Below are 14350 nucleotides of genomic sequence, written 5' to 3'. Positions count from 1 at the left end.
TTTTTTTTTTAATCTGACTGTTTTCTTATCATTAGTGAAATTCAGCAGATAGAGAAGAACAGTGCTAATTCAGTTCGTTACTTCAAAAGATTTTCTGATAATCTGCTTTGGGAGTTAGGAATCGTAAACACTATGATGGAGTGCTATGCCCTAGCTAGGGCATAACACAATACGGATAGCGAAATTGTTGTTTCAAGCTTTATTCGCTCAATTGAGCTACATTTTTGGAGGCCAGTTTCGCCTGTCACTCAGACTGTCTCTCCTGACTTTGTCTCGAATTGGCCAATGGATTGATGGCAACTTACTTTTGATTCAAAAAGAGATTAAAAAGCTATTTTAATCTCTAAAAATTATGATTTAGTTTTGGTATGTCAAGTCATACAGTTTACGCTTGAAAAGTGCAATGGTCTCTTATTATGGGTGCCTTAATCGTGAAAAATTCGATTTTTATCGACACGACAAGGTTGCTACCATGCTTTTTATTTGATAAAGTTAGACAAGTGAAGAAATGATATCTTCCAAATTCATAAAACACTATTGCACGGACAGACCTATATTTCTTAATAAAGAATTTTTTTTCATATTTATTCTATTTATGACTTGTATGACATCTGTGAAACTCAAGATATATCCAACATTTCTGCAATGAATATTCATCAAAATTTCTGCAATATTTCTGCCTTTTTTCTGTGACTTCGACTTCACGGCTGCACTACAGCAGCAGAAAATTAAAATGAATCAGGACTCGGTTTGGAAGAAAAACAGAATTTAAAACAGACATTTAACAGACATTTTAAAAACAGACATTTAAAATCCAAGTCCATGAGAATGAGGTTTAATTAAAAGGCCATGTACGCACTCGGATGAACTTTATTTATGTTTTATTTACTTATATTACTAAGCCTAAGAACCTACAAAAAAATTATACATGTTTAGTAAATAATGACACTGCAAGGACCATGAAGCTTTTTATTGTGTGAAATACTTTAATTCTATACTTTAGGCTTTTTATGACAATTTGACCACTAGGTGGCACTGGTTAACTAGTACTGCTCTTGCTTAGTGCCACACGTTTGGAGGACAATTTTTGAAGCCGAAGATTCTTCAAAGAGACAAATATTCAGGAGACTGCTCTTCATGAACAAAACTTGTCATGAAGGAAATTTTTAAAGGGGGAAACTTGTCCTAACAGAAAAATGTAGAAAATGCTGTGAGAGTTAGGAAATTTTTTAGACAGATTAAGTTATATAGGGACATTGTCCAGGGTATCATGTGATAATGACGACAGTGACAACAATTCTACAAATGTTTTGACAACAACTTGTGGTGACCACAAGGGGGGCAAACGAGATAAAAGTGAAGGCAACATATTAAACAATTTTTTCAGGAGGCTTAAGAGATGTTTAGACAACGTATGTTTTTTAAAACCGAATAAATTTTATCTTTAAACATATAATAAAATGGAAGAGCTGGTTGATTGAAGAGCTAAGTTTCTTTAAATAACACAATTTTCTGTTCAAAACTCTCAGAAGATAATCGAGATATAACACTTGCAGTTACAAGCTGGCTGTAGCTATTACTCTCAAGATGCTCTCAGTAAAGCCCAAGAGGAACTTTCAAATAGTTTATGGTAACGAACTGTAGTAAGGAGCAACCCGGCTCAATTGTAATTGAAACTCTAAAAATGGAATTTTGATACCAATAGTTACATCAAAGGAATCGCATTTTAATTTTGATTTTAAATATATAAGTTTCATCAAGTTTAGTGATACCCATCAAAAGTTACGAGCCTTAGAATGTTTGCCTTATTTTGGAAAATAGAGGGAAACACCCCCTAAAAGTCATAGAACCATCGCATTTAGCGTATCAGAGAACCCCACTGTAGAAGTTTCAAGCTTCTATTTACAAAAATGTGGATATTCGTATTTTTTTCCAGAAGACAGATCATGGGTGCGTGTTTATTTGTTGTTTTGTTTGTTTTTTTTTTCTTTTTCCCAGGGGTGATTGTATCGACCCACCGGTCCTAGAATTTTCCACTAGGGCTCATTCTAACGGGAATTAAGAGTTTTAGTACCCTTTTTAAGTGACCAAAATATTGGAGGGCACCTAGGCCCCCTCCCACGCTCATTGTTTTCCCAAAGTCACCGGATCAAAATTCTGAGATAACCATTTTATTCAGCATAGTCGAAAAACCTAATAACTATGTTTTTGGGGACGACTTACTCCCCCACGGTCCCGTGGGAGGGGCTGCAAGTTACAAACTTTGACCAGTGTTTACATATAGTAATGGTTATTGGAAAGTGTACATACGTTTTCAGGTGGATTTTTTTGGTCTGTGGGGGGGGGAGAAGTTGAGGGGGATTACGTGGAAGGATCTTTCCATGGAGGAATTTGTCATGCAGCAAGAGAATTTCAATGAAGGGGGCGCAGGATTTTCTAGCATTATTTAAAAAATCAATGAAAAAATAATATGAAACGTTTTTCAACTGAAAGCAAGGAGCAGCATTAAAACTTAAAACGAACAGAAATTATTACACATATGAGGGGTTCGTTTCCTTTTAATACCTCTCTCTTTACACTAAAGTATTTTTAGTCATTTCAACTATTTATTCTACGGCCTTTGTGATTCAGGGGTCATTCTTAAGGAATTGGGATTTAAGCTTTAGTGTAAAGAGCGAGGTATTGACGAGGGGTGAGCCCCGTCATATACGTAATAAAAACATGCGAATATAGAAGTTCGTTAAGCAAGTTAATTCGTAAGTTGCGTATATTTTTTACTAATGAAAACGTTCATAAAAAACTAAAAGTTCTAGTTTCATTTTTAAATAGTCAAAAAATTGGAGGGCAACTAGGCCTCCTCCCCCACTCCTTTTTTCTCAAAATCTTCCGATTAGAACTATGAGATAGCAATTTAGCCCCAACAATTAATATATAAATTTCGTTTTAATTATTTATGTGCGGAGAGCCAAAATCAGAACATGCATTAATTCAAAAACGTTCAGAAAATTAAATAAAAATCAAGTTTTTTTAACTGAAAGTAAGGAGCGACATTAAGACTTAAAACGAACAGAAATTACTCCGTATATGAAAGGGGCTTTTCCCCTTCAACGCCCCGCTCTTTACGCTAAAGTTTTTTACTCTTTTAAAGAGTAGAGTTAAGAGAAAGAGCCAAACTTTAGCATAAAGAGTCGGGCGTTGAGGAGGAAAAGCCCCTTTCATATACGGAATAATTTCTGTTCGTTTTAAGTTTTAATGTCGCTGCTTACTTTCAGTTTAAAAAACTTGTTTTTTTTTTGTTTAATAGCGGGAAAGGATTCACTAGCAGGTAGGGTAGCTCCCCTCGTATATAAATTCTTTTTGCCAGCGTTTTGAAAATACTTCATAGAAAAAGACGGCTTACCAAAGTTGCTAGCTATATTTATTAAGCTACGTTTGTATAAATGATCTAAATAGAGCTAGCAAATTAATGAATATTGAGGAAACTGTCACGATGATGGGCATTGGTTTCTGATTTGCCTTTTAGCCCTTGGGTAGAAAAATACACTAAATGGATATACTTTGCATCCTTAAATTTTCTCTATGTGATATTTTCTCTTAGACAAAAACAGCGGTTGTATATTGTGTTGTCTATTATATATGTATCTGAGCCATATATGTGTTTAAACAAATGAATGCGTTTGACTGCTATGTTTTTGATCGAGTATTATACGATGTTGGGTTTTAAAAATTTTCCAAATGAAAAACAAGCTGTTTTTGGTTGTTTTGATAAAAAAATAATAAAAACATAATATTGATGGGTTTATAAAGTCATCTAACGTGAACGTACCTTAGGCAAGTTAGAATTTGTACTAATGGAAAGTCAAAGGTATCTTAATCTAAGATATCTTTTTATGACTTGGAAAAGGTATCTTTAAATGTTTAGCAAAAAGATAAATAAAAGTAAACAGAAACATAATAATAAATAACGCAACAATATATAAATAAACAATAACAAACTCTAAATAATAATGTAATATTGTCATAAATATTATAATAATAAAAACCGTAATATAAGCTTAGACAAATATTATCTGACCTCAGCCATGGAACGGGAAGTGTCGGATGATTTGCCATCAATCACTCATTGCAATTTCGGCCGAAGGCAGAGAATTGGAGATCGGTACCTGCGCTACGCAGACCATCGGTCAGCGTGGTAAAAGTTTTTTTTTTATAAATTAAGAAGCATATAAATTTAAGATCGTTTAATAAAAAATTTACTGTCTAATTATTTGATATAAATGACACTTCAACAGCATAACTTTTCAATCAATCAATAATCTTTTCCAACTTGTGTTATATATTGTCTCTGGACTATCCGTGCAGTAGGTTTTACTTCAGTATTAAATTTGGTAATTTAGACCATGCTAGCATAAATCAGACCATGCTGTCCATATTTTGGTATTCAAGCTTCCCACATGTCTAGGTAGCTAGACAGATAAAAAAGTCATTTGCAAAGTGATTGCTCATACATAATGCAAAACCAGGCAACTTTCATTTGAAGGGATTACGTCTTTAGGATACTTTGATTCATTTGCATGATAAAATGTCATAACAGATAAAAATGTCATTTGCAAAGTGATTGCTCATACATAATGCAAAACCAGGCAACTTTCATTTGAAGGGATTACGTCTTTAGGATACTTTGATTCATTTGCATGATAAAATGTCAAAGATAAAATGTCATAACAGATAAAAATGTCATTTGCAAAGTGATTGCTCATACATAATGCAAAACCAGGCAACTTTCATTTGAAGGGATTACGTCTTTAGGATACTTTGATTCATTTGCATGATAAAATGTCAAAGATAAAATGTCATAACAGATAAAAATGTCATTTGCAAAGTGATTGCTCATACATAATGCAAAACCAGGCAACTTTCATTTGAAGGGATTACGTCTTTAGGATACTTTGATTCATTCCACAGCGCAAAAGTTTTGTTAGTTTTTTAAGAGGCTAAGGAAAAAACAAAAATTTTAAAAATCATTTTAATATTTTTAATTTTTTCATGGCCTATAAATTTTAGGTTTGAAATGCACTCTCACATTTAATCCCAATTCAATTAGGCTATGAGCAAACGTATTTCTGGTACTAAAAACGCAAGCAGGCCATTGCTGCGTATTATCTGTGTCAAAAAGATGAGGAAAATTTTTGTGAGGAGTTTAACAGACGGAAAAAAATCACACTTTTTTATTCACAGGTAAAGCAAGCAAACCATTTTACATCTGATTTAACAAAGATTTACCTGGTTTAACCACAACATAGGCTTTTGGTGCTTCTCCAGTCCTTTCGTCAGGTACACCAATCACAGCAACATCGTCAATCTGGGGGTGAGATCGCAGCAAATCTTCAAGCTCGCTGGGAGCAACTTGAAGGCCTTTTACCTTAAGAGTATTTATAATAAGTGATTATTGTGAGGTGTCACAAGTACTTTTTTTGTTCTCAAGCAATCATATGATGTTTTTCAGGCAAAATTTTTCTGAAACCTCAACCTCCTCCTAGGAAAATGTACCGAGGTTTGGAGTCCCTTTTGAAGTAAGTTCGAAGGATATTAATGATAACGCTAGGATGGTACCAACATAATTCTGAAAGGGCAACATAATGAAGTATCATAATAAAAAGCCACTAGTAATCGCTATGTGAAAATTGAATGGAAGGTAAATGAAAAATAAATAAAACATCAAAATTGCAAACTAATTTTAAAATTAGAGGAACTCTATGTAATGAACTGCCCCACTGTAAACTACTTCAAGACAACAGCTTAGGTCGACATACTCATCTTACCAGTTCAAGATAAATTTGGGAACTCAATTTTCGACATTTGCCAAAATTCAATGCTCTAGCACAGGGGTCTCCAAACTATGGCCCGCGGGCCACATCCGGCCCGCCCAATAATTTCATCCGCCCCGCCAAACAAATCCCCGTGTGGTGACCTTGAAAAAAAAAATATCGTACGACTGACATCGTAGCTGGGGCTCAAAGCTGGGGCTTTTGACTGGTGGCGCTCAGGTGGCTCAGCCCGAGTCAGTTTCCCTCTCTCGATTGTGTGAATCACAGATACTAGTACTGGTAGGTATGTGTTGTGCATTACAACCAATCAGCTGTGTATGACTGTATATTGAAGGGGTGGAGGGTGAGTGGGGCTTCGTTGTATTTTGTGCGGTAATGTGAGATAGAGCGTGGGGTGAGTGAACTGAGGTGTTGATAGGGTTTGATCACTGATGACGTGTTGCGAACAGTGTTGTCATCGGCTGCGTGGTGTGTGGTTAGGATGCTTTCGCACTACAAGCAGAGCCGAGCGGAATGGAGCTCAACGGCGCGGTTGGGCATTCACATGTAAGCAGAGCGGCCGCCTTCACAACGAACCATTCGCTATGGAGGATTCGTGTGCTTTTAAACACCAAATACAAGCTGTTTTTCCTGTAGAATTTATTTCATTCGTTTTACCCTTATGTTTTTAGACAGGGAAAATGCAAAAAAAAAGAAAAGTAGACAGTGAGTGTCGTCAGTTCAATGACGAATGGAAAATAAAGTACTTTTTTGTGAAAGCAAATGATAAAGGCTCTTTATACCTCATATGTAGAGACAGTGTTGCTGTTCTGAAGGAATACAATATTTGTCGGCACTATGAACCTAAACATGGCTCAAGTTTTTCTCACATCACATGAGCAGAACGCACTAAAAAGTTTGAATCATTTCAGCACAGTCTGCATTCTCAACAAGCTGTTTTCAGTAAGAAAAAATCTGAAAATGAAACTTCAACTACAGCCGGTTACAAAGTTGCCTGTGTGTTGGCAAAAAAAAGGAAAACCTTTCACTGATGGTAGTATCATAAAAGAGTGTATAGTGGAAGTAGCAGAAGAGGTATGTCCAGAAAAGTAAACCTCTTCAAAATGATAAGTCTTGGGTCAAATACTGTTGCTCGTAGAATTGAAGATTTAGGAGGCGACATAATTCGGCAAATAAAGGAAAAAACAAAAAGCTTTTGCTAGTATTCTCTTGCTTTGGATGAATCAACTGATGTGTGTTACCTCTCAGCTCTTAGTATTCATTTGTGGTGTTGATAGTGAATTTAATGTGACCCAAGAATCAGCATCAGTTCATAGCATGCACAGCACAACAACTGGAAAAGACTTTTTCAATGAAGTAAGTAAAACTATAGCAGAATATAACCTGGAATGGAAACAAGTGCAGTGTGTGACAATTGATGGAGGAAAGAATATGTCTGGGACGAAACGGGGTTTGGTTGGGCAAATTACAACTGCTTGCGAAGTTGGAGGATTCTCAAAACCCATTTTTCTGCATTGCCTTATCCATCAACAAGCATTGTGCCTAAAATATGTTGATATGTCTTGTGTCATGAAACCAGTTGTTTCTCCGGTTAATTTCATTTGATCTCATGCACTCAACCATCGCCAGTTCCATGATTTCTTGAAAGAAATTGATTCGGAGTTTGTTGACTTGCCTTATTATACAGCAGTTAAATGGCTTAGTTGTGGAAAGATTTTGCTGCATTTCTTGGAGCTCAGATCACAAATTGATTTATTTCTCACAGAGAAAAATGCTCAGCCGTTATTATCAGTTTGTGAATGGATTTGGAAATTGGTATTTTTTTACAGATATGACAGGTCATATTAATCACTTGAATCTGAAATTGCAAAGCAAAACAAATTTGATCAGTGACTACTTTGTTCATGTCAAGGCATTCAGAGCAAAACTTGCGCTACTTGAAAGCCAGGTGAAAGTTAAGATTTTGCTCATTTTCCATGTTGTAAAAAATTTCATCCAGAAAGTAAAGTTGAATTTCCTTCTTCATTTGCAAATGAATTAAATTCAGATTTGAAAAAGCAGTTTCGGGAGCGATTTGCTGACCTTGATGCCAAAAAAAATGTAATCAGGCTCTTTCATAATCCATTTGACCACAATACTGAAAATCTTCCAACTCTATTTCAAATGGAAATTATTGATCTCCAAGCAGATGACAGGCTGAAAGATAAGTGTAGAGAAGGAAATCTGATTGGGTTTTATAAATGTCTGCAGCCAGATCAGTTTCCAAATTTGATAAAGTTTGCTTGTAGTTTTGTGTCCATTTTTGGTACAACATACCTGTGTGAACAAACATTTTCCAAATGAAGTATGTGAATCTAACTATCAAGCAAATTTGTCTGATGATCATTTGAAGTCTATTCTTACAATTGGCTCATCTAATCTATAACCTGATTTTAATGAAATTTTAAAGTCAAAACGACAGTATCATTCGTCACACTAATTTTATTGCATAAAACTAAAGGCAGGAGTCTATTTAGTTTACCCTGAGTTTTTCAAACAAGATATGTTTTAATTTTTTTATGTTTATACTTAAATATTTGAGGAAATTAAATTATTGGCACTGATTTGTTTTTTTTTCTCTCTCATTTTTTATCCCTTCGGCCCGCATAAATATGGGAAATATATAATATGGCCCTTACATTGAAAAGTTTGGAGACCCCTGCTCTAGCATATCTGAAACTGAACATTTATCACCACATCCATGAATTAATGTGTTATTCTGAAATTTACCGAAATTTTCAATAAGATTTGAAATTATTTGTAAACATAGACGACCCTTGACTCTTTCCCGTTCAGGTTGGCCTAAGTCCTACACAAGCAAAGGAGGCAAAAACAGCATTGGAGCCAACTCTTTTGCTAATTTGTGCTTGTAAATCAAGGGCAAGTCTGTCCTTTTATCAACACGTCATTCCGTTGAATCTACAGCTAAACTATTCAAGGTAAAAACTTTATATTTCCTCGATACAATTTTGGTTCCGGGAAAATAGGAAGGGACTACAAAAATTGAAAAAAAAAATAACTAAAAATTTCACTTTATGTCAACAGACAGACGAGTATCATCATTTGAAAGCCCACGGTTATAAGCGAGGACAGGAAAAGAAAAGAAAGAAAGAAAAGTTCTGCGCTTGCTCGGCTCCTGGTTGCAACAACCCTTCCTAACAACAACTCATTACACCCACCAACACACTCAAAAGCCCCTGTTTCCATCCAACAAAAAAAGATGTAACAACTTTTCCCTTTTTTAATTATTTTTTACGGGGAACTTGAGAGCGAATAACATTCAATTTAACTATTCTTTGGAAATCATACAACCGGTGACAAATTTATTTTAAGATCTCCACAGAAATCACACAAGACTTTTTCAAAGATTCGTGCAAATTATTCCAAGCGTTTGGCCCATTGAAAATAAAGATCTAATTCTAACAACTTGAGGTGTCCTTGCATGTCCAAACTAGTTTGTAGTTTTCTTAAGTGTCATTTAAGCAATTCCATCATGTTTAAAATTATGGCTGTTACACTAGCACTGCCATTTTGTTTTGTACAATTTTAATTAAATCTAAGTTTCATAGATACTAATGAGGCTGTTAAATTAAATTTCAAGTTTATTTAAAAAAGAAATTTACCCTATTCTTTATATTTCAAAAGTAGCTATTAAACTAGTTTGTCATTTTCTCTTGTATATAAATTAAATCTCACATTCAATCTACAGGGAGGACTTTTTAAAGTAGTTTTGTCATTGTATGGTATATTTATTGATTAAATCTCCCCTTTATAGTTGTAAATATAGTTGTTAAAGTGATCGTGATGTTGGTATATTAATTGAATATGTCTTTCATAGATACAAATGTGTAAATATAGCTCATAGTTCATAATTTCAAATTCTAAATCCAACCTCTGAAAAAACAACTTTTTTGAACATAAACAACAAGCTTGGGTATTAGGATATTCTTAACGATTTTTTTTCAATATTGTGCTTTATAAAACCATATTTTGCTACCTTTATCAGCTCTTTCAGTCGATCAACGATGTAAAACCTTTTTTCTGCATCATATTTGGCAACATCACCAGTGTGCAGCCATCCATCATCATCAATCATGTTCGTCGTTGCTGCTGGATTTTTGAAGTAGCCCTTCATAATCTATAAAATTTACTCTTTAGTAAGCAAAGGAGATCCTTGAGGGTCACCGTACCATTTGGCGGTCAGTCGGGTTTTGTTGCTAATGGCAACCCTGTCAATAAATGGTCAATAAAATGGTTATTTTTATCAAACTAATTTCTGGGTCACATTACAGTGACGCTTGTGGACAAAATTAAAATTATGCCACCACCAGCACCAGTTATGGATCTTCCTCGTAGCTTGTGAAGCTGAGCGTTCTCAGCTTTCAAGATTAAAGCTTGCGATTGACCAATTATGATAAAGATTTAAGTATAGACGCATTTGTTTGTTTGTTGTTGTTTTTTTAATTAGAAAAGATAAAAGCTTGAAACAATAGTTTTTTTATCTACAATACGAATCTTCCAAAAGATACGGACACATAGTATTAGTAGGCAATACTTGGGAATCAATTTGTGTTGGTGAATATTTCACAGGCCAGAATTTTACTTATGGCATTGATTCAAAGACTAAATACCTTATCCGTATATGAGCCTGTTGTAGATATCATGGTTGCATTAGCGGCCTAGTTAAGTTTTCTGTTCATAAATGTTCATGCTAAATTGCTTTTTAAATAACAATCCGAATGTCCTGTTACTTTGAAATCATGTGAAAAATGTATCCAGGTTATATTTAGTAAGGTTTCAATGTTCTTTTTCTTTTAATTTTTATAGGGTGTACCTCACTATGAAAATATTCTTTAAGGGGTAGATGATTTGAAAAAGATTGGGAACCACTTTTCAAGACAAACCTGGGAGCAAGTAATAAGCAAGAACTAAATCAGGTCGATTTTGTTCATTGGTACTTGAAATGAACTAAGGCATTTATAGAGCCTTTAGGAAAATATTAAAACACTTCAACTAAAGGACAAACAAATTTATTGAAATATATAAATCAATAAATTAAATTCAGAAAATGCAATATTGGAATTTTCTAATGAAGTACCACATAAATAAGAGAATTTCAAAAAGAAAATAATGAAAGAGATGAAATTAATGCAAAAAATATTTATATCATTTATAAAATAAGGATTAGAGCTTAATCATCCTGTACACCAAAAATTTTATTTCAGCTTTCACTGATAATCAATTTTGGATTATTAGATTCTAAAACCAATTGTGAATCATCTGAATAACTCTATCAAGACTGTAAAACACTGTTTTAAAATCATCCTTTCACGCAAAACAATACTAAACCATTAGTTAAACTTTGCAATAAACAATTTTGAATTTTAGCTTTCATTAAACATCAAATTCAGATTGTTTAATCTGTAGTAGCCACAAGATTGATAATGTTAATGATTGAAAGACCCAGTCTTCTCGCGTCTCCTACGAGTAATAAGAGGAAACTAAACCGATTCATAGGCCAGTTTAGATAGAGCCTGGTTTAGTGCCTGACCGGTTTAGAGCCTGAACTTATAAACCTAGGTGACCAATCTTAATCGGACAAAAGTTGCATTGCCCATTTTGAATCATTACAGACCAATAAAGTATTAGGTATACATTTATATAGCTTACAGCCAGATGTGTTAAGTATTACCATGCCAAGGTTTGCAACCTCAACCTAGTACAATCTAAAAATAGATGGAATCTTTTACTTGCGGTCCTTTTACACAAAGTTCCCCTTCTTCATTGGGCCCAAGAGCGTTCCCAGTTTCAAGGTCAACCACCTTGACCTCTGTGCGGCTTACTGGCTTTCCACAGGATCCAATTTCAGCATTTTGCAAAGGAGATAAGTGAGTTACAGGAGATGTTTCTGTCAAACCATAACCTGAAAAACCATTTTGAAAAAGAAAAATTATTCTTGCGAATTTTTTCAGAATACTTCCTAGTTTCAAGGTTGACTTACTAGCTTTCTACAGAAGTTGCTACTGTCATGCTGAAAATTAGATTGAAATTATTTGCTAAAATAAGAGGGTATATGATAAATTGTTAGGTTAAAACTAAGAATAAACCTAAAATATAAAAGTAAACAAAACTTGAGATTAAAAAATAAAAATAATCAAAGAATAAATTTAAAAAATAAAACTTTACATGCACACAAGCTGCATTGTTAAAAAAAAGACTTAAGGGTCACAAATTCCATCAAAGACAGAAACTCAAAAAACTACCGAGGTAATACTAGAAGAAACCTAGAAACCTAGAAGGAAAACCTAGAAACCTAGAAGAAAACCTAGACTTAGAAGAAACCATAGAAGAAAAACCTAAAACAAAATCTAGACTTAAAAGAAAACCCTAGGATAAAAATCTAGAAGAAAAAAACTAGACTTAGCAGAAAACCTAAAAGAAAACAGAGACTTGAAAGAAAATATTAGAAGAAAACCTAGTTAAATTTGGAAGTTGATGCTAGAAGATATGACCGCACATACAAACACTCTTAAAATACCCAATTTCAAACCGAAATACATACATAACAAGACGTTATAGTGGTTATGAAATTTGTTAAGAAATAGATGCTTCAGTAACTAACTTTCAAAATTATTCGTTTCGATAATAGACTTTCCGATAGAAATCTATTGTTCTGAACCATAAGCTCCATTTTCTTCTTCGTTCTCTCTGTTTAAAATTTTTTTTCTGTTTTCATTAATCATTTTAATCATTTTTATTAATACATCGGATTACGTAAAAGATGAATAAAAATAAGTCCATTTAGGTCACCTCCCAAAATTAGCTATATGATGGTAATAATCACCATCAACATTGTTTTCCGTGTAAATGCGTGACAAAAGAACGGTTTTCCTCCTCAGCGGAATGACTAATTATTATTTTACACATTAGCACCAGAAATAATATAGAAAATGTATGTTTTGGAACACTCATCAAATCAATTCAATTTAACCCTTTTCAATCGAAAATTTCCAGTATTTTCACAATTTTCTATCCCTACATTCAAAATGAAAACAGGTCCTTGGAAATCAAGTTTGGTCTCATTTTTATACTTTTTCACAATGTAACACGGGTTCTAGGCCAAACCTAGATCATCCCATCAATTTATCCCATTTTTACAATTTCCTATCATGACCTTAAAGATCACGATGGGAAATTGTAAAAAGGGGTATAATTATATTCCATTTTTCCTACACTACTGATAAAATGTAACAACTTAATATTTAGTGGATAGTTCGATATTAACATTTAAATAATTATATTATCTTTAGTTTTTCTTTCAATAACCTTTATTTAAATCATACCTTTATCTAATTTTTTAAATTTCTTTTCAAAGTCGACTGCCTTAGAATCAAAACGCTTAGGTGCAAATATATCAACCATTTTACCTTTAAAATCAATAATGATAACGAGTTTATTTCCATATTTAGTTGTAACACGTTTCGTTCCTTTAATCGTGTATTCCATTCCAGTGTCTAAATCTTCCTTCCTAATAATTTGATTAAATGTATTTTCCATTTTCATTTCGCTTAATAGTTTCTTCATTTATTGGTTGCTAATTTCATTAGAATAATTTTCTTAATCAGAAATAGCTTTTCTTTTAATTACTTCTGGCTTTCTTCCCAAGAATCCTTTATTCGATGAAAGAATTCTGGAAAGAACTCAAAGCACACGTAAGAAGCCTGTCAAATGAAACACAAAAAAATTGTACAAAACCCCCTTCCAGGCCAGCATGACCGAGTTGGTAAAGCGATTGACTGATCATCGGTTTCGAACCAACGGTTAGACTCTTACTATTACCTGGTGTAATAATTGATGATGTCAATACGATCGGACAACATGCCCAGATCAAGGAGAAGATAACTTCGAAGACCACAATACCTTTCCATGACGAAAATATAACAGTTCAAAATAGAGATGAAACCTTTTAATTGACAGTAAAACAAATATAAAAAGATTTTACAGGATATTTCGAACAAATATACTGTGTCCGTCATCAGCAGTAAAACCAAAAGACATTAATAAAAACAAACAAAATTTATACCCAATAAATTAATTACATATAGTTCATTGCTCTTATTTTTTTCCATGCAACAGCGGAAGCAAATCTCCTTGACCTTTTCGGTTCCGTTTCATTAGATTTATCAGACATATCAGGTGGAAAGAGGTCAAATCTCTTAGGTGAAATGAGATTTACTTTATTTGGCCTCAGTAGAATATCATAAATTGAATTCAATCCAAAGTCGATAATTTGATTTAAACCTTGGTCCCTAGAAATCAAAGAAACATTCTCAAACAAAATAAAATGATTTCGATAATTAAAAATATGTTCCGACAGAGCCGACGTGAAATCTTCAAGTTTGGAATTTTGCTTTAAAGGTAATGAAATAGAATCATGATGTTGCAGTAATCTCACTATCAAATTCTGGTTAGTACGTCCCACA

General features: G+C 33.7%; 1 protein-coding gene across 1 annotated transcript in view; it reads right to left on the bottom strand.

The window, feature by feature from the left end:
* Positions 1-14350, bottom strand: part of LOC136029918 (uncharacterized) — a 67404-nt gene that overhangs the window by 1025 nt on the left and 52029 nt on the right. Inside the window, exons 7-9 of the mRNA XM_065708444.1 lie at positions 11618-11790; positions 9865-10005; positions 5284-5422 (exon numbers count right to left, since the gene is read on the bottom strand). Coding sequence (XP_065564516.1) covers positions 5284-5422; positions 9865-10005; positions 11618-11790 — 453 coding nt within the window. The remainder of the gene's footprint in view (positions 1-5283; positions 5423-9864; positions 10006-11617; positions 11791-14350) is intronic.

This window comes from Artemia franciscana, chromosome 8, assembly GCF_032884065.1.
Source record: "Artemia franciscana chromosome 8, ASM3288406v1, whole genome shotgun sequence".
NCBI classification, from domain to species: Eukaryota; Metazoa; Arthropoda; class Branchiopoda; order Anostraca; family Artemiidae; genus Artemia; species Artemia franciscana.
This window is presented reverse-complemented; position numbering and strand designations above follow the sequence as displayed.